The sequence below is a fragment of the Microcaecilia unicolor genome, chromosome 5 (assembly GCF_901765095.1).
Source record: "Microcaecilia unicolor chromosome 5, aMicUni1.1, whole genome shotgun sequence".
Classification (NCBI taxonomy): Eukaryota; Metazoa; Chordata; class Amphibia; order Gymnophiona; family Siphonopidae; genus Microcaecilia; species Microcaecilia unicolor.
In genome coordinates this window covers 177,051,093-177,072,708 of record NC_044035.1, presented here as the reverse complement: position 1 = coordinate 177,072,708, position 21,616 = coordinate 177,051,093, and the positions used below count along the sequence as shown (strand labels likewise).

Below are 21,616 nucleotides of genomic sequence, written 5' to 3'. Positions count from 1 at the left end.
ACTTGCCAGAGCATATCACATTTGGGTGCAGATCTTTTAATCTCTGTCCTCCTTACATAGTTTTATGCTCCTTTTCCATGGAAGATACACTAGCACTTTCCACTCCAAGATGTGAAAGATGATGGTTACACTGAAACATGACATTAGGTCTGTGCTGACCTTATGTATTCTGGTGCTATAGAAATGCTAAATAGTAGTAGTAGTAGTAGTATCTACTTTACATTTGTTTTGTGCTCTGATCTTTTTTGCCTCTCTATATAATTAATCAAACTGGAGGGTTGCAGATTTTGCTTTGTACTTAACTTTGGATCCTGCCATGGGGATATTATTTTTTTATAATGAGGCATACTTTTATGGTTCATATTTTATAAAAAAAATAAAAGCATGAAAATTTCTAGTTGTAGTTTATGTTCTCTTGATGTGGCAATGCTGATATGTTCCTTTAGACATATAAAAAGGCTATATTAATACATTAAACTGATTGCATGTCATGACAAAATCCCACCTGACAGTCAAGTATCAGTTTATTAACAAAATCAAGAAAGACAGATTTAGCCTAAGTGGCATTGTACTTGTTGATCAGTTTTCCTATATAATTCTGATTCGTGCTGGAAAGTGAACTGTGTCTGGTGAAGTCAGTCAGGTTGGGCATATTCTAAGCCAGTGGTATTTACAAGAACTGCAAATAGTTTTAAGTTTATATGCTATTTCTGCTGAATATACATGAGAAACTTCCATACAGTGGACATTGTATAAATGCAAATATTATTTATGCATATTCATCACAAGTATCCAGAAAACACAACCTCAAAAACTGCTAGTAAATACCACTGGCTGAAGCTGAAGCACTAGCCAACTTTCTAAAGGAAGTTCACAATGAAAGCGGGTAAGAGACTTCTACATTCTCTGCCATTCCAGCGTGAAGACAAGATTTTGCGTTTTGCCACTGTAGGTCAATTTTACACCTATGAGTTACCTGCCCTGACCAAACTAGATACTTTGCACACTCCAGTACCAAATAAAGCCACCTTGATCAGCAGCTATCTGGTGTATATTACAAACAGATAAATAATTTTCTCATATAATATGTTCAACAGTATCATAGTACCTATGGCCATTTGGTACAGATCTAAATAATGTTCTATCCTAACTAATTTAAGGAATAGTTTTTTTGCACAGGTAGGAAGCTTTTCAAATGCAACAGTCTGTTACCTTTTACTTCCAGCACTTCTGCAGGGAGATCAGATGGAGAAACAACCTGCCTGGTCTAGCAATTGCCTTGTACCCTGAAACCAACCAAACTCCAGAGAGGAGACTAAAATGGAACTCACAGCTGGAACTGTCAGAATCCAGAATAAAAACACCAGGAAATAAATGTCCCAGGAATCAGCTAATATATACAATTATTGAGAAAGCAAGAACAATGACTTATTTTCTGACAATGTCCTGCTGGCTCTTGCCATGGCTCAGTTCCTTCACCTTTCCCAAATGCCTAAAATCCCACTCTCACACCACTTATCCAGTTGCACTGAAGGAATTTTGGCTCTAGGCTCTGTACTCCAGACCTCTCTGCCCCCATTCTGGTAAGACAGGGCAGAAAACAGCCAGGATGACTTTGCCAGTACAGTGTATATCTGGGCAGGGATTTGCCTTCCAATGACCATCTGCCCACTATAGGCGAAGTCTCTTAATATCCTCGCTGCGGAAGTCCATTCGTAGTGCAAGAACCTGTCGAACCTCTGCAGGGGTGAGACGCCAAGTCAGTGGGCCTGAATTTGGACCCCAGTAATCCAGGATTTCTGTCACCTGCAAGGAGATAAATTAGTCTTGAGTGCAGAGAGATGAACTGCATAAAAATGAGACAACCTGAAAAATCCTTGAGAATGTAATTAATGACTGCTCAAGCTTTACTCACACAGGTGCCAGTGCTATGTATGCAGCCCCAACCCTAAATGAGAATTTACTACATTTACTACATTTGACCCTTGCAGTGAAAGAATAGACTATAAGTTAGAGCAGTGGGCTGACAACCAACAAACATTAGGTTCAAATCCTGTTGCTGCTGCTCCTTGTGCTCTTGGGCACGTCACTTAACCCTCCATTGCCACAGATATAAAATTAGATAGTAAGCACTCTGAGGACAGGGAAATATGTAGTGTACCTCAATGTAACTCATCTTGAACTACTACTGAAAAAGGTGTGAGCTAAATGTAACTCAATCAATCAATTAATCAGCATGGCTCAAGCTTACAGAGAGCAAATTGTTGTGTGGATGTGGGAGGTATTCTGTTTTTGGGGCAGCTCTGCAAATAACAAGGTAAGGGGAAGAGGTGGCAGACTCCCAAGCAAGTGAAGTTACTCAGCTATAGAAGGTACTCTCTGAAGACAGCAGGTTGAATATTCACATTGATGGGTGACGTTATCGATGGAGCCCTAAATCTAGAAAGCCTTTAGAAGTGAGCTACCATGCATTTGTACGTGTGTTCTGCCCACTGTTGCTGCACAGAACCAGTCAGTCTAATATAAAAGATGTAGATTTCAACTGGTATTTACAGGATGCACCTTCTTTTCTTCAATAGAAAGCAAAAATTATGAAATTACCTGATAATTTTCTTTCCTTTAACTGCAGCAGATAAATCCAGAGACTAGTGGGTTGTGACCATCTACCAGCAGGTGGAGATAGCATTGAACTGTCTTACAGGATGGTATGCTCCTTGGTTAGGCAGTATTTCTCAAAACAAAGCAGAAGGAATAAAGACGAGACGCATGAATAGTAGAAAACAGTAAAAACTTAACACCAAAATGAGCCATTATCCTAAACAGGGAAATGAACAAACCATGAGAACAGACCACTGAAGAAGGGTGGGGTTTTGGATTCATCTGCTGCAGTTAAAGGGAAGAAAATTATAAGGTTAAGTCATAATTTTTTCTTCCTTAGCACCTGCAGCAAATGAATCCAGAATATAGCAAAGCAATCCTCATGTAGGGTGGGAATCTGAAACGCCCATGGACAGCACCGAACGGCTGAAAGAAGAGTCTGCTCCAACCACAACATCCATATAATGCTTGGAAAAAGTATACAATGAGAACTAAGTACCTCCTTTATATACACCTTCAAGGGAACCATGACTGGGATATAATTATACCTGGCTATAATCTATTCAGGAAAGACAGGGTAAGAAAATAGGGTGGAGGAGTGGCATTATATGTTAGGAATAATATTAAAGTGACAGAATTGCAGGACATATGGGGTAAGGAAAAAGTACTGTGGGTTAATCTTGAAAGAGGGAATGGAAAAAGTATTTACATTGGTGTGATATACAGGCCTCCCTCACAATCAGAAGAAATGGACAGAGATTTAATTGAAGACATTCACAAGATAGCTATGAAAGGAGAAGTACTATTGATAGGTGATTTTAACACGCTGGACGTTGATTAGGGTGTCCCTGATGCGAGGTCATCTAGAAATAAGGGGATCTTGGATTCTCTACCAGAAGAATTGTTCCAGCAGTTGGTAACAGAACCCAAAACAAGCAAAGATGGCCGACAGGTAAGGAGCTCAGGTAAGGAGCTCCTGAGGTCCAAAAAAAAAAAAAAAGACCTACTTGACCATCCAACGCCATTCAAAACCGGACCGGAATGGACCGGAACTGAAACGGAACAGATCCGAAGCCGACTGGGGAGCTGCAGGACCACGGGCTGAACTCCAGCAGGGCTAAACAAACCCGAGACGACCTGTCTGCTATTCGCCACGAGGCTGTAACGCATCCCTGGCCGGCAAGGACCACCTGGGCCTATCTGAGCCTGCCGGTCCGATCAACACCGATCGGTGATATCCGGACCGGCAGAGGACGGTGGACTCATCGGAGACGCCGCCGAAACGCACCGCCACATATCCAGAGCAGGGAGAGGCAGACGAACCTCTCCTCTCGGAGGACAACGCAGGGCCTACCCGGTGGCGAGTGGTGAGGGGCAATCAATGAGATCCTGACTGGCGTAGACCGGTGGAATCACCGGGACGCCGCCGAGACGCACAGCCACATCTCCGCAGTGGAAGGAGGCATGCGAGCCTCTCTCCACGTGAGACCTGCATGATAGCGTTTGCAGCCCAACTCTGCCTTCCACCCGACTGGCTGCCTGCGGCTGAGGCCTCCCGTCGGTCCAGAATTTTGCAGGGCCCACCCGGCGACGTGCACAGCCCAGCTCTGCTTCCCGCCCGACTGGCCACCTGTAGCTGGGGCCGCCCGCTGGTCCAGCCGAGGCAGGGAAGACGGGCGAGCCACTCCGAGCCGAGAACCACATGTCCGCGACCTGGACCAGCCTGGATCCGATGCAACAGCGACCCTGCAGCCGAGATCCGGTAAGCGAGCGCTTCCCTTCCCCAACTACCCCAGAGCGATGCTGTCTAGTCCACTGCTAACAGGAAGCCAATTTGGAGAATCTCTGCTTCCACTCCCCTGGAGCAGCCATTGCCATACACTCATTCAGAGCAAACAAACCTATGAGCTGCTGCGTGGAGGTTTAATAGACAGGAATGGAAGTGAACTATCCAGTCCTCTGTAAGCAAAGAAGCCAAATTGCTTAATCTCTGCTTCCACTACTGAGTACTGAATCCCGGCGGCGAAAGCAGTTGGGGGAACACATTTCCAGACCATCTGCCCTCACAGGCCAACTCTCTTTGTCTGCTGTTAGAACATTGTAGCAGGTACTTCCCTGACAAATTGCAAGCGTATACGCTCCATTGAATTGCTACAGTGTCTGCTGAAATGCTGAAGTAAGAAACTCTTAAGAACTTGGCTAGCCTAAACTGTCTTAACTGCTTTGCTACTTTTAAATATATCTCAAGATCTCTCTATTGCTTTGCTACTCTTAAATGTATCTCAGGATCTCTCAATTGCCTTGCTATTGTTAAATGTACCTCAAGATCTCTCAATTGCTTTGCTACCCTGAAATGTATCTCAGGATCTCTCAATTGTTTTGCCTTAGGGCTCTGCTTTTCAATGTCCCATTTGCCTTGCATTATTAATGATTGCCACACCTAATTAATCAACGCTTTAAATGTTAGCACAAACGTATGAACCGCCTTACTACAAACTAGCACTATCAGTAGGAACTGTTGCCAAGTTTAAATGCAAATGTAGGCTGGCCTTGCTTTGAATTGTTGCCAAGCTTAAATCAAATGTAAGCTTTACCTCGCTTTGAATTGTAGCCAAGCTCAAATGCAAATGTAAACTCTGAACTACCAAGCTTCAATGCAAACGTAAGCTCTGATTCGCTTGAATGTAAACCAGCTGAATGTTTGCAACGGCGCCTTAGACATAGATATGAATACCAGTAAAACACTCCTAACCATCCATTGTCTCTCACTACTCCTATACGCAAACACAACCTACATCCCAGATAACAGCAACCCCATTACTCACAAAGCACACAGCACTCACATACACACAATGCCCACCCTAAAGAACACCCATAACAACTTACCCACAATACAACAATCCTATGTACAACCTATCAACAACCCACCAAACCAAAGACACAATAACCAACCAGAAGGAATAATCCCCGGTTATGAATACCACCGACCAAAAGAGGAAAACAACAACAACAACAAATTCAAACACCAAAGGAACAGACAACTAATAAAAATAAACACATTGAACCCCCCCACGGAACCATACCACTCAATCCAACTAGGATACATCAATGCAAGATCAGCAGTAAGCAATTCAGTAGACATACTAGACTGGATTACCACAGATAATTTAGACCTTCTGTTTATCACAGAAACCTGGTTCCAGAGCACCACAAACCCCGCCATCTTAGAAACATGCCCACCAGAATACAAAATCACCCACTGGACAAGAAATGGAAAAAAAAGAGGAGGCGGAATAGTCATTATCTACAAACCCGAATTCACCATCACAATCACGGGTGCATCTACCTCGCCACAACTTGAAATTGCATCGACAAGAATTAATCATCCAAACCTATTAGGACACCTTAACACAATCCTATTCTACAGGCCACCAGGAAAATGGCAAGACTCCCAAGCACAACTCATGGATTTCATCTCGAACTCCTGCGTATCTGCCTCAAACATCCTTATATTAGGAGACATCAACCTACACCTAGAAGATGACACCTCACCAAGCACACGAGAATGCAAAGAATTCCTAAAGCTCTGGGATTTGCAAGTACCCAACATGCAACCAACACACAAAAAAGGACACACACTTGATATCATAACAAACAAATTGGAACCGGACTCAACTATCATACTCACTGACACAAGATGGACACCTACATTATGGTCAGACCACCATAAAGCAAATGTCTCTCTCTGCTGGCGAAAAACACACATAAACACAATCAATAAACAGGAGCAAACAACATACACAACAAGAGGAAAAATAGACCCCACAATATTCTGGCAACAGATCTACCAGAACGAATGGTCAACAAACGCTGACACCATCCAATTCCTCCAAGAATGGGACGATCTATGTACAACAACATTAGACAAAATCGCCCCAATCCAAACCAGAACATCACACAGGAAAAAAGCAAATCCATGGTTCACCGAAGAGCTGAAAAAACTTAAAACACAAGTCAGGAAACTAGAACGAGAATGGAACAAAAAGAGAGACGAACAAACACTAAATGCCTGGAAATTACTTCAAAGAAAATACAAATACACCATAAAACAGACCAAAAGACTACATTACAAAACAATAATAGGACCAAACTACAAAGACACACAAACTCTTCAACCTTGTGAACAAACTGTTAGACACCACACCAGTTACAAGCAATGGCAAAAATATGCCAGATGTGAACAACCTTGCGAAATACTTCAAGGAGAAAATTATACAACTACGACTCAAAATACCCGTTAGCCCTATTGAGTATGCCACACTTTTAGATTGTCTAGATCCAGAAGAAGGAACACACCCAGCAGACAGAACATGGACCGAATTCGAAATACTATCAGAAGACCCCATCTCTGAAACTCTCAAAAGATATGCCAAATCCCACTGCAAACTAGACACATGCCCAAATAACCTCATGAAATCTGCTCCTCAACAATTCATAACAGACCTAACGAACCATGTGAACTTCATGCTACAAAACGGACTTTTCCCAAAAGAAAAAGGAAAAATCTTACTCACCCCAATTCCTAAAGATACAAAAAAAAGCACGAGTGAATTAACCAACTACAGGCCAGTAGCATCCATACCACTAATAACCAAAATAACCGAAGGAATGGTAACTAAACAACTCACAAACTATCTAAACAAACACTCAATACTGCATGATGCCCAATCAGGATTCCAGTCGAAACATAGCACAGAAACAGTATTAGTCACCCTTATGACTAAATTTAAACAAATAATTGCGACTGGCAACAACATACTCCTCCTACAATTTGACATGTCAAGTGCCTTCGATATGGTTGACCACGGAATCCTATTACACATACTCGAATACTTTGGCATTGGAGGAAATGTCCTGAATTGGTTCAAGGGGTTCCTAACCCAATGTTCGTACCAAGTCACATCAAATTCGACCACGTCTAAGGCATGGACACCTGAATGTGGAGTACCACAAGGATCACCTCTCTCACCAACCATTTTCAACCTAATGATGATCCCTCTGGCAAAACTCCTATCAAACCATAACCTCAACCCATATATCTACGCTGATGATGTGACAATATACATCCCTTTCAAACAAGACATTAATGAAATATTCAACGAAATCAATCAAAGCTTATACATCATGAACACATGGGCAGATGCATTTCGTCTGAAATTAAATGCAGAAAAAACTCAATGCCTGATACTCACCTCCCAATACAACACAAAGGAATTTACTGCTATAAACACACCAAACCTAAACCTTCCAATCTCAGAAACGCTAAAAATCCTTGGAGTCACTATCGACCGCCACCTAACACTCGAAACTCACGCAAACAACACTACTAAAAAGATGTTTTACTGCATGTGGAAACTGAAAAGGATAAGACCATTCTTCCCAAGATCAGTCTTTCGCAGCCTAGTACAATCTCTCGTACTCAGCCATCTGGATTACTGCAACTCACTTTACGCAGGTTCCAAAAGAGCAAACACTGAGAAAACTTCAAATGGCCCAAAATACGGCAGCCAGACTCATCTTTGGAAAGCCAAAATATGAAAGTGCAAAACCACTACGAGAGAAACTGCACTGGCTTCCACTCAAAGAACGCGTCACTTTTAAAGTATGCACATTAGTCCACAAAATCATTCACGGCGAAGCCCCAGCCTACATGTCTGAGTTAATAGACTTACCACCCAGAAACGCCAAAAGATAATCCCGAACCTTCCTCAACCTCCACTTCCCCAATTGCAAGGGCTTGAAATACAAGATGCTACACGTGTCAACCTTCTCTCACATGAGCACGCAGTTTTGGAATACACAGCCGCGCAACTTAAGAACGATCCACGAGCAAGCTTCCTTCCGCAGATTATTGAAGACCCATCTTTTTGAAAAAATTTACGGAAAGAGCCAAAACACATAAAGTCCACACTCACTGTTCACTAATGCATCATACATCCACTTCTGAACTCTCATCCCCCGTAATCTCGCATCACTCATACCTCTACTCACAGAAATATGCATACCATATGTCTTTATGCCTTATTATCGCCCTTTAAGCTCTCATTGTCTCCTTCCAACGCTTCAAGGTTTGTGTTCCATTGTTACATTCCTTAACGACACTTCGATTGTCTCGCATAACTCTGCACAATGTAATCCATAACCAATTTGTAACAAACTGTATTTCCATCATTCATCTCATATTGTAAGCTACACTGAACCCGCAAAAAGGTGAGAAAATGTGGGATACAAATGCAATAAATAAATAAATAAACCCATGCAGAAGGAGACAATTCTGGATCTGGTGCTTACAAAAGAGGAGAATGTTTCTGATGTTACGGTGGGTGATCATTTGGCATCTAGCGATCACCGGATGGTGTGGTTCAATATTAAGACACTGTGATGGCCCTGACCCCGCTGCACTTAGCCCTCAGAGCGGCTTGTGCTATGGTGTACTTCTACGCCCACTGTCGTGCACTTCCGCCTAGGGCACGAGTGCAGCAGCCCAATTGTTATAGGGTTAGGGGCAGGATGACGGAGGGGTGCAGCAGAGTAACATCATCGGCCTGGGAGCTTTTAGGCAAGCCCTGTCCCACCTCGAGTGCCTTTGCAACTGGTTCCTGCCTTGCCAAACTTCAGCCTTGTCTCCTAGCTTTCTGCTGTGCCAAGCTCTTGTCTTGCCTCTTCTCCTTCAGCTTCAGAAGTGACCTGTCTGCTGTGGTCAGGAACCCAGCTACAGTTCTTGGGCTCATCAACCAGGATGACAACAGCTTGTAGCTTGACAGAGTCATCAGCCTTGCAGTATTTGTGCTCGAGCTGCAACAGCTATTCGGGACCGTGCAAACATTGACTCATCAGATAGACAATATCCAAAGGCCGTATGTAACTCTTGTGGCAGCCCCACCTACTGTTGCAGAATCTGGACAGGCTGTTATTCCCAGTGGTGTGGAGATCCGCACTGCCACACCTTCTTGCTTCAATGGGAACCCAATAACCTGCTGGGGGTTCTTGAACTAATGTCAAATCGTATTTTTTGTTGTTGTTACATTTGTACCCCGCGCTTTCCCACTCATGGCAGGCTCAATGCGGCTTACATGGGGCAATGGAGGGCTAAGTGACTTGCCCAGAGTCACGAGCTGCCTGTGCCTGAAGTGGGAATCGAACTCAGTTCCTCAGTTCCCCAGGACCAAAGTCCACCACCCTAACCACTAGGCCACTCCTCCACTCAAGAGACTTTGTTTCTGATAGGGCCAAAGTGGCCTATCTAATTTTCCTCCTTACCAGCCCTGCTCTTGCCTGGGCCTCCCCTATTTGGGAGAGGAACGAGCCTATACTGAACAACCTGGCATAGTCTCTTGTCCATTTTCGTAGGGTTTTCAAAGAACCTGGGAAAGCTACCTCAGCGGCCATGGAGCTATTGAGCTTATGACAGGGGTCACAGACCCTAGGTGTCTATGCCAGTCAGTTGTGGACCCTAGTGGCTGAGTGGAATGATGAGAGCCTAGCCGCCATGTTCTGGCAAGGCGTATCCTCCCAGATTAAGGACAAACTGGCCGGGTGTGAACTGACTATGAATCTTGATGATCTAATTCTACTATGCACACGAGTGGATATCCACTTCTGTGAGCGAGCCCTAGAATGCCAAGCCAGTCGCTGGCCTTTTTGGTTAGCTCCCACATTCTAGTGTAAACCTGTGCCTCCCCCTTCGCAGTCTGCTTCACCCACATTCTAGTGTAAACCTGTGCATCCCCCTTCATAGTCTGCTTTACCCGCCAACAATGGGGAAGTTTTGGCAGCTCTGTTTTCTGACCTCTTCAATGCTTCCTTAGAGTCTGGAGTGGTCCCCGGAGGATTGGAGAAAGGTGGAAGTAAGGAGGAGGTTGGGAATTACAGACCTGTTAGTCTGACCTTGATGGTAAGTAAACTAATGGAAACGCTTCTAAAGTGGAGGATTGTGAGGTTTGTAGACCTGAATGAGACTGCAAGACACAAGGCAGCATGGTTTCACTAGAGGAAGGTCTTGTCAGACAAATCTAATTCATTTCTTTGACTGGGTGACCAAACATTTGGATATGAGAGGGACACTAGATGTGGTGCATTTGGATTTTAGCAAAGCCTTTGACACGGTTCTGTACAGGCGACTGATAAATAAACTGAGTGCCCTCAGTATGGGAACTAAAGTGACTGACTGGGCTAAAAACTGGTTAAGTGGAAGGAGACATAGGGTAGTGGTAAATGAGGAAAAGGATGTTATCAGTGGTGTACCACAGGGATCAGTCCTTGGGCCAGCTGTTTTTAACATCCTTGTGAGTGATATTGTAGAAGGACTGTCTGGTAAATTTTGTCTCTTGAGGCTCTGTAATAGGGTAGACACTCTGGAGGGTGTGGATAGCATGTGGAGGGATCAGGTAAAGCTTGAAGAATGGTCTAGCAATTGGCAACTCAGAATTAATGCCAAAAAAATGCAGGGTCATACACTTAGGTTGCAAAAATCCAAGGGAAGGGTATAGTATAGGGGGTGAAGTACTTCTGTGTACGAAAGAAAAGCGAGACTTAGGGGTGATTGTGTTTGATGATCTCAAGATCAAACAAGTAGAAAAGGCGATGATCAAAGCCAGAAGGATGCTTGGGTGCATAGGGAGAGGAATTGCCTGCAGGAAAAAAAGGTGACAATGCCCTTGTATAAATCTCTCTTGAGGCCCCATTTAGAATACTGTGTGCAATTCTGGAGACTGCGCCTACGAAAAGATATAAACAGTATGGAGTCGGTGCAGAGGGTGGCTAAAAAACTGGTCAATGGTCTCTTTTATAAAGTGTATGGGGACAGACTTAAGACTCTCAATATGCATACTTTGTAAGAAAGGCGGGTGAGAGGGGATATGATACAGTCGTTTAAATACCTCTGGCATTAATTTACAGGAGGCAAGCCTCTTTCAAATGAAGGAAAACTCTGGATGAGAGGGCTTAGGATGAAGTTAAGAAGTTATAGGCTCAGGAGTAATCTAAGGAAATACTTTTTCACGGAAAGGGTGGTAGATGCATGGAATCGCCTCCAGGTGGAGGTGATGGAGACGAGAACTGTGTCTGATTTTAAGAAAGTGTGGGACAAGCACGTGGGATCTCTTAGAGAAAGGATGGTTGCTGCGGATGGGCAGACTGGATGGGCCATTTAGCTCCTATCTGCCATCACGTTTCTAAATAAAGATGCAACGATATCATCAGCATATCCTTTCCTTCTCCATTTTGGCCTCTCAAGAGCCAGGGCTTAAGAACAAAGCAGGAGGGGTCCTCCATCCAAATGGGACCCTGACGGAGGAGTCTGTTACTCAGAGGAAGGTGAACGGTTTTTCTACCAGACAACGAATCAAGCCCACTTACCTCGGCCTCCTGGGCCAATCCAGAGCAAACTGAATGACCAACCCCCGACGTCGGAGGACTTTGTGAAGACCTATTCCTATTAGAGGCCACTGCGTCCAAGGCTGAAGAAGAGCATTTATGCCTTCTGAACCGACCTCTCGCCGTCTACCAAAAAACCTGGAAACACGTGTCGCCATGAGATCTATTAGGGGAGTACCCCACCTCCGCGTTACCAGCTGGAAAGTGTCTAGCACCAGTTCCCATTCCGTTGGGTCCAGGGAAGTACTGCTACGGAAACCCGCATGCCCATTGAGAGTTTCCACTAGGTGGGCAGCTAAAAGCTGTTGCAAATGCCTTTCCACCCAGTGAAATAGAAGGCTTGATTCTGTTGCCAGAGGAAGACATCGAGTGCCGCCCTGCCTGTTGATGGAATCCTTTGCCATCATGTTTACTGAGAGAAACCCAAGCTGGTTTGCCTTTCAGAACAGATTAAAAGGCTTGAAGAGCGCTGTGTACCACTCTGAGCCCCAGCCAACTGGACTGCCACAGCATTGCCATGCGGCTCCATAGACCTTGAGCAGCATGCTGAAGACAGTGGGCTCTCCAACCTGTCAGGCTGGTATCTGTGACTACAGTTATCCAAAGAGGAGACACCAGAGATGCACCTTGGAGGAGCTTGTTCAGTTGAAGCCACCCTGACATACTGTGCTTCGCCAGAGGTCTCCACATGATACGCTTATTGTAGACCTGAGAAACCGGTAACCACCGGGACAAGAAAGACTGCTGGAGTGGACCTGGCCCAAGACACCACCTCCAAGGACACGGTTGTACAGCCCAGCTCCTGAACATTATCCTAAGCTTGTGGATTCGGAAAATGCAACAAGCAGTGAATTTGTTCTTGAAGCCTTTGTCTTCTCCACTCTGGGAAAGTCACCTGGCCCTGGGTCACGTAGAACTGTACTCCTAGATATTCCAAAGTCTGCATTGCCCAAGAAATCTGAAAGTGGGGCACCACCTTGGTGGATCTCTTTATCATTCACCTGAACCACGAAGTCCCCAGTACTGCTCTAGACTGGGATCACACAGCAAACTAGCTTTGGATGCCTTTCTCCTTAATTGGGAAAAGGGTCTTCTGTATGCATATCCTTCAATACTTCTCATAGAGAATACTCTCCTCAAGTTCAAGCAAGACCGGGAACCATCATTCTCATCGTCCCGTACTGGTGGTGGCAAATATGGTTCCCTCTTCTTCTGGAATTATCTTGCCAGGATCCGTGGATACTGGAGTGCTTTCCGACACTCAGAACAAGGGATCCCTTCTACATCCCAACTTTCAGGCCATAACCCTCAGAGCTTGGATGTTGAGAGGCTAGAAGTTGATGCCTTGTAGGTTTTACTTGCTTCAAGGAAAGTTTCTAGTAGGAAGTCTTAGTTTCAAGTAGATGAAGTTTTCTGTCTGGTGTGAGGGCAAAGCCCTAGAACCTTTCCCGTCCTACACAAAAATTGCTTAAATATCTTCAACACCTTTTTGAGTCTGGTCTCAAGACCAACTGTAAGAGTCCACGTCAGCACAACTGGCGCTTATCATTACTAGGTAGAAGTTAAAAGAGCCTTTTTCTATATGGCTTTAGTTGTTCACTCCATGAGGCAGTGGCGTTCCTAGCCTGGATGACACCTGGGGCGGATCGCCGATGCGCCCCCCCCCCCCCCGGGTGCACGCTGCTGGGGGGTGGGGGGGGGTGCCACGGCGCGCACCTGTCGGCTCCAAGTTCGCTAACTTCGCTCGTTCGCTGCAGCTCCCTCTGCCCCGGAACAGGAAGTAACCTGTTCCGGGGCAGAGGGAGCTGCAGCGAAGTTAGCGAACTCGGAGCTGACAGGTGCGCGCTGCAGCACCCCCCAGCGGCGTGCACCCGGGGCAGACCGCCCCCACTGCCCCCCCTTGGTACGCCACTGCCATGAGGGGCTTGATGTTAGTGAAACCCCCATCATGCCTACTACAGTTTCATGGGATCTCACTGTTGTTCGAACCCAGCTGATGAAAGCACTTGACTCCTGTCACTTGAAGTACCTGACCTGGAAGGTCTTGTTTTTGGTGGCAGTCCCTTCAGTATGCAGAGTGAGTGAGCTCCAGACTCGAGTAGCTCATCCATCTTACACTAAATTTCATCACCAGAGTAGTTTTTTTCATATGCATCTTAAGTTCCTTCCTAAGGTAGTATCAGAATTTCATCTTTACCAGTTCTGCCAGCATTCTTCCCAAAACCCCATGCCCATCCTGGCAAAAGCATACTGCACACTTTAGACTACAAGAGAGCCTTGGCTTTCTATCTGGAGTGGGCTAAAGCCTTTAGACAGTCCATCCATCTTTCGGTTGTTTTTTTTTTTGTTTGTTTGGTTTTTTTTTACTCCAGTAAGATGGGTCTGCCATCAGCAAATGCAGATTGAATTTCCATCACTTATGCCCAGGCTAGGCTGAACCTGAAGGGTTATGTCACAGCTCCTAATTTACGAGCCACAGCAATGTCAGTAGTCCACTGGAGATCACCCTCCATAGAGGAGATTTAGAGAGCTGCAATGTGGTTTTCAGTCCACACATTCACATCAGACTGCTGTTTAGAAAAAGACTCCCATTGCGACAGCTGGTTTGCTCAAACAGTCCTTCAAAATTTGTTTGGAGTCTATATTCCAATTCCACCCCTACCCTGGCCCATTTTGCTTCTGTTCCAGACTGCCAACAAAAATTATTACACCTTATTCTTTGCAGTTTTTAAGTTCCAACTTGTTTGTTGCAGGCCTTCAGTTTTATCCCTTTTTTTGTTTCAGCCTAGTATGTAAGAAAATAATAGCCACACTGGGTCAGACCAATGGTCCATCTAGCCCAATATCCTATTTCCAACAGTGGCCACTCCAGGTCACAAGTACCTGGCAGAAACCTAAATAGTAGAAGCATTCCATGCTACCAAGGACCACTCGTGAGGTTGCATAACCCGACTCAGCCTATCAGACAGTTGTTCTCCCCTGCCAGATATGTGGCTCTGAGAAACATCCTGTGGGTGGTAGCCCATTGCCACATTTTGACTGCTTCCTGACACAGAAGGTGTGAGCCCGTGCCTCCCTGCTGGTAGATAATACATTGCAGCTTGATTGTCCAATTTTGAATGAGAACAATTTGATGTAGAACCTGATCTCTGAAAGCCTTATGTTTCATATGGCCCTTAACTCTAGGTTGAACTGGCATTGTCTCTTCTGGGCAGACCCCTGACTCTGGGTGTGGAGCCCATCTAAATGAGCACCCCAACCTAGGTTGGATACATCCATCATCAAAGGTTTGTGATGCAAGGGAATTTATAATGGTAGCCCTAGTCCAAATTGCATCAAATGATCCACTAAGATAGATACTCCAGAAGAGATGTCCGCTAGGTTCCCCATGGCCTGGGACCACTGGGAAGCTACAGTCCATTGGACCATCCTCATGCGGAGGCATGCCATGCACTGCTGAGGTCATGTGACCTAGCAATCTCAATATCTGCAGAGTCAAAACCTGTTGGCTCTCAAGTGACCTGCAATGATACAGAAATCAGGGTTTCTATGTGCTGGTCTGGGAGAAAAGCACTGGCCTGAACTATATCTAGCAGGGCTCCTATAAATTCCAATCTTTGAAGGTGCTTGAGATGGGACTTGGAATAATTGATGATGGACCCTAGTAGCTCCAGCACTCGAATAGTTCTGTACATGGATTCTTGCACCCCTTCCTTGAATGTGCTCTTGACTAGCCAATTATCCAGGTTGGGAAACACATGTACTCCCAGTCTGTGTAGCGATGCCACAACTACTGCTAGACATTTCGTAAAGACCGTGGGAGCTGAGGTAAGCCAAACGGCAGGACACAGTACTGGAAGTGGTGTTTCTCTACTAAGAATCTCAGATATTTCAGTCCAGAGCACAGCCAGTTTTGTTCCTGAATCACAGGAGTAGGCTGTCCAGGGAAACCATCTTGAATTTTTGTCAAGAATTTGTTAAGGCCCTTAGGTTTAGGATGAGACAGTAGCCCCCTGTTTTCTTTGTGATGAGGAAATACTTGGAATAAAACCATTTGCCTTTTTTCCCAGTTCAAATGGGTTTGACCACTTCAGCCTGCAAAAGGGAAAAGAGTTTCTGCTCAAGCAGCTACTGATGCTGAGACCTTAATTTTGACATTCTTGGGGGACAATCTGGTGAAGTAGTTTCCAAATGTAAAGTGTAGCCTGTTTGGATGATTTTGAGAACTCATTGGTTTGAGTTTACAAGGGCCCAACTTTCTTGGAAAAAATTCAGTCTCCCTCCTACCAGTAGGTTGTCTGGAATTGCTACTTCTATTGCAGCTGTGCTCTCCTGGGTCAATCAAAAGCTTGTTCCTTGAGCCAGTTGGGACTTCTGAGGCTTCTGCTATCCAGGATGAGAGCTAGGGTTCTGGTTAACTTGGGGAGAATGGGAGGGTGGAGGTGGCCTATGCCTTTTAGAGTAGTAGAGCCTGCCTGAATACCTCCTTAAAGAAGAGGCTGAGCCAGGACAGTAACTTGATGATCTCAGAGCATTTCTTGATTAGGTCAGTGACCCACATTGTCATAAAAAAGACTGTCTCTGTGGCAAGGGATATCCATCTGCTTTTTCTGCACATCCCAATACCCATAGCGGAGGTCCTGGACACCATAAGGTTACCTGAACAAGATGCTTTATAAACTCCTGCTACTTGGCAACTAACTGTCGAAATCTGCAGGGAGAGTATCTGCGAACTCCGCCACACTGCTCACTAAGTTCAGCAAGTGCATGCTCATGAAGAGCTGATAAGAATGTATGTAGGAAGCGAGCATATCATTCTAAAACAGTTCCCTCCCAAAAGATTCCAATGTCTGATCCTCCCTACCCGGAGACACTAAGGCAGTGGCGTTCCTGGCCTGGATGGCACCCGGGGCAGAGCGCCAATGCGCCCCCCCCCCCCCCCGCTATAGGACACCTCCCTCCCCCCTTCGGCGAAATGACACCCCCCCGGGTGCACGCCGCTGGGGGGGGGGGCTCCTCCGAGTTCGCTAAACTTTGTTCGTTCGCTGCAGCTCCCTCTGCCCCGGAACAGGAAGTAACCTGTTCCGGGGCAGAGGGAGCTGCAGCGAACGAACGAAGTTTAGCGAACTCTGAGGCGCAGGCAAACGCCGCGGCACCCCCCAGCGGCGTGCACCCGGGGCGGACTGCCCCCCCCTTGGTACGCCACTGCACTAAGGAGTGGGCTTTGGAACTCATGGCCCTTTTGAGGGTGAATTTGACTACCATGGAATGATAAGGAAGCTGAAGTTTCTTGAATAGGGGAGATTCTGGACTTTGTACATAGAGTTAGCCTTCTTATGAATAGGCTTTACAGAGAAGGGGATCTCCCACTACTTCCATGCAGACTGAAGGATCCTGTGCACAGGCACTGTCAAAGCATCCTTTGGAAGGGAGTTCATCTCAAGGATGTCCAATAACTTGGCACTGGGCTTATCCTCAGTTTCTAAATTAAAATAGGATGAACTTATTATTATTATTATTATTTATTGCATTTGTATCCCACATTTTCCCACCTATTTGCAGGCTCAATGTGGTTATCTCCTTTACAAAATTGGTGAAGGAGAGTGCCTCAGGGGGAGATGATCTCCTTTCATGTGGAGGGGAGGGGTCTGAGAGGAGACCAAGGGACCCCCTCCTCCAAGAAGACCTCTGGCTCTTCATCACACACCCAGTAGTGGTCCAACTCAGACTCTTGAAAGTACAGCACTCCTGTGTCTGTTTCTGCTTCGCTTTACTGACAGTCTGGTCAGGTCCTGGGTGGGGGTGCTAAGGGACAGATGATCTCTGGTGCCCCAAAGAAGCTTCCTTCCCAGAGGGACTGGACCCCAATACCATTTTGATGGGTATTGACTGACATCCTGCTGGGCCTCAATAAACGTGCAACAGGAATTGCATGGGCCTCTAAGATAGGCTGGAGCACCGCAGGCCTGTTGTTGACACCCTCAAAGCCTGTGCATCACAGCGAGCCAGCAGGCGCTCCATCTCCTTCTGGAGCATCACCTGGATCCATTCCTCAAGGGACAATCTGGAGAGCTCAGTTGGTGTAGTTTGTTCATCAGGGTCTCTCAGCATTGACAAGCACAATGTTGAATCCTTCCTTGTCCTCAAGGGTGGATAACTCTGGTGGATGCTAGAGACACTCGAAGTCAAGGCAGGGGAGACTTCCTCAATGTCAATGTGTCCCCAGTGTCCAATGCAGCTCCAGAACCATCGATGCAGTTGATGCCGATGTTGATGGATTGGACTTGCCAAAAATGTTTGCACTGTTTCTTATAACCCCTAATGCTTCTCTAACATCTGCAGAGTTTACAAAAAGAAAGATTATGACTGGACCCCAGACACTAAAAGCAACAATTATGAGTGTTTGTGAGGGATATGATCTTGGAGCACTTTTTAAAACCACTGGGAATTTTATGAGGCATGGCTGGAAAAATAGCCAAAGTGAAAATCAAACAACTTAATGTTTACAAAATTTTAGCTTGGCTGGTGCTTGGGGCCTAAGGGGACCTAGTGAGTCACGGGAAAAAAAAAAGGAAACTTTAAAGTGCCAAAAAACTAACTAGGACAGTAATGGGAGAGAAGGGACTAGCTCTGCGACTTACAGGACAGAGCAGAACTGTACAAAGCAACACAAGAACTGTACAAAGCAAGACAGGAAATATATAATGTCTGTAAAGATAGTCGTGACACATACTTAGGGGGAGATAAGAGCAATATGACCTCTCTGCTCCATGGAAGACAAAAGATTAACTGGTCGCAATGGCGCACAGAACACATGCATGCATGCATAGTAGCTCGCTTCTAAAGGCTTCTAGAGGAGCATCTCTGCCTCGGGGCTCTACTGATGACTTCACCCATCAATGTGAAAAACTCATCCTGCTTGTCCTCCGAGAACATTAGATGGCTGGAAGTGAAAAATATGAGAGTGAGAAAGAGAAAGACAGGGTAAAGGCTATGGGGGAGGGAAAATGAGAGAGACTAGTTGAAGGCTAGAGGGTAGTATATGAGAGAGAGAGACTGGCAGGCTGATGATCAGAAGCAAATGTGGGTGCTAGAGGCCAACAGTGCTGTACTAGCGCCCACATTTGCTCCCGCCCGGTAACAGCCAGCAAGCGCATGTAATAACATGCTCGCTAACTCTGAATGCTAATTGCATGGAAATGCATGCAAACACGGGTCGTCTGCATTTCTCCCTCATGATCAGTGGGCAGCACACCAAACAAGGGTTCTGCTCTCGCTGCAAACCCTACTCCACCTCGGAGCTGGCGTTAGGGTTTGCAGCGAGGAAGGAATGGGAGAGACACACTGAAAAGGTCTGACAGGTCTGGGATTTTCTGCTAGTAGTTTGTAGAGACACCTTAAGGGACTAATTTACTAAACTTTCTTTGCCCACAGACACAGAACAGAAAACAGCCTTGATTTAATAAAAAATTTTGAGGCCTGTTATACAAAACATCCGGGCCTGATGAAAATGTTAAGAGTTTACAGCTGGCTGTTTTTAGTTTTTGCCTCATTTTGTTATAGTCTCCGTTTTGAAAGTTAAATGCTAGTGCAGTAGACTTCTTTAGTGTCTTCACTCCAGTTTTTAAGTCAAATTTGGTTACGTTATACAGTGGGGGAAATAAGTATTTGATCCCTTGCTGATTTTGTAAGTTTGCCCACTGACAAAGACATGAGCAGCCCATAATTGAAGGGTAGGTTATTGGTAACAGTGAGAGATAGCACATCACAAATTAAATCCGGAAAATCACATTGTGGAAAGTATATGAATTTATTTGCATTCTGCAGAGGGAAATAAGTATTTGATCCCCCACCAACCAGTAAGAGATCTGGCCCCTACAGACCAGGTAGATGCTCCAAATCAACTCGTTACCTGCATGACAGACAGCTGTCGGCAATGGTCACCTGTATGAAAGACACCTGTCCACAGACTCAGTGAATCAGTCAGACTCTAACCTCTACAAAATGGCCAAGAGCAAGGAGCTGTCTAAGGATGTCAGGGACAAGATCATACACCTGCACAAGGCTGGAATGGGCTACAAAACCATCAGTAAGACGCTGGGCGAGAAGGAGACAACTGTTGGTGCCATAGTAAGAAAATGGAAGAAGTACAAAATGACTGTCAATCGACAAAGATCTGGGGCTCCACGCAAAATCTCACCTCGTGGGGTATCCTTGATCATGAGGAAGGTTAGAAATCAGCCTACAACTACAAGGGGGGAACTTGTCAATGATCTCAAGGCAGCTGGGACCACTGTCACCACGAAAACCATTGGTAACACATTACGACATAACGGATTGCAATCCTGCAGTGCCCGCAAGGTCCCCCTGCTCCGGAAGGCACATGTGACGGCCCGTCTGAAGTTTGCCAGTGAACACCTGGATGATGCCGAGAGTGATTGGGAGAAGGTGCTGTGGTCAGATGAGACAAAAATTGAGCTCTTTGGCATGAACTCAACTCGCCGTGTTTGGAGGAAGAGAAATGCTGCCTATGACCCAAAGAACACCGTCCCCACTGTCAAGCATGGAGGTGGAAATGTTATGTTTTGGGGGTGTTTCTCTGCTAAGGGCACAGGACTACTTCACCGCATCAATGGGAGAATGGATGGGGCCATGTACCGTACAATTCTGAGTGACAACCTCCTTCCCTCCGCCAGGGCCTTAAAAATGGGTCGTGGCTGGGTCTTCCAGCACGACAATGACCCAAAACATACAGCCAAGGCAACAAAGGAGTGGCTCAGGAAGAAGCACATTAGGGTCATGGAGTGGCCTAGCCAGTCACCAGACCTTAATCCCATTGAAAACTTATGGAGGGAGCTGAAGCTGCGAGTTGCCAAGCGACAGCCCAGAACTCTTAATGATTTAGAGATGATCTGCAAAGAGGAGTGGACCAAAATTCCTCCTGACATGTGTGCAAACCTCATCATCAACTACAGAAGACGTCTGACCGCTGTGCTTGCCAACAAGGGTTTTGCCACCAAGTATTAGGTCTTGTTCGCCAGAGGGATCAAATACTTATTTCCCTCTGCAGAATGCAAATAAATTCATATACTTTCCACAATGTGATTTTCCGGATTTAATTTGTGATGTGCTATCTCTCACTGTTACCAATAACCTACCCTTCAATTATGGGCTGCTCATGTCTTTGTCAGTGGGCAAACTTACAAAATCAGCAAGGGATCAAATACTTATTTCCCCCACTGTAATTACTATTGTCAAGTGGCCCCAACGCTATCACCTCTTATAGCAAATCATGTATTCGTCTTAAAACTAGGTCTAAAATAGCTCCCAGTCTTTTTGGTTCCTGAACCAATGTTCCGTGAAGCAGTCATTTATTTCTTTTAGATACTTTACCTTCTTAGCATGTCCTGATTGGTCAAAATTGGGGTAGTTGAAATCATCTATTTTTGTGTTGTCAAATTTGTTAAGTTTCCCTAATTTTTGTTAGCATTTTATCATCTGTCTGTTCATTCTGGCCAGGTGAACAGTAGTATATCTCCACTGCTATTCTCTTCCCTTTTGCACATCCAGAAGTGAGGACTTC

At 45.4% G+C, this 21,616-nt stretch overlaps 1 protein-coding gene across 2 annotated transcripts in view; it reads right to left on the bottom strand.

Moving 5' to 3' along the window:
• Positions 1-506: 506 nt before the first annotated feature.
• COG4 (component of oligomeric golgi complex 4) overlaps positions 507-21,616 on the bottom strand; it is a 144,862-nt gene continuing 123,752 nt past the window's right edge. For both annotated transcript variants that reach the window (XM_030203608.1, XM_030203609.1), the window contains exon 19: positions 507-1,806. In XM_030203608.1, coding sequence (XP_030059468.1) covers positions 1,672-1,806 — 135 coding nt within the window. In that variant the 3' untranslated portion in view covers positions 507-1,671. The remainder of the gene's footprint in view (positions 1,807-21,616) is intronic.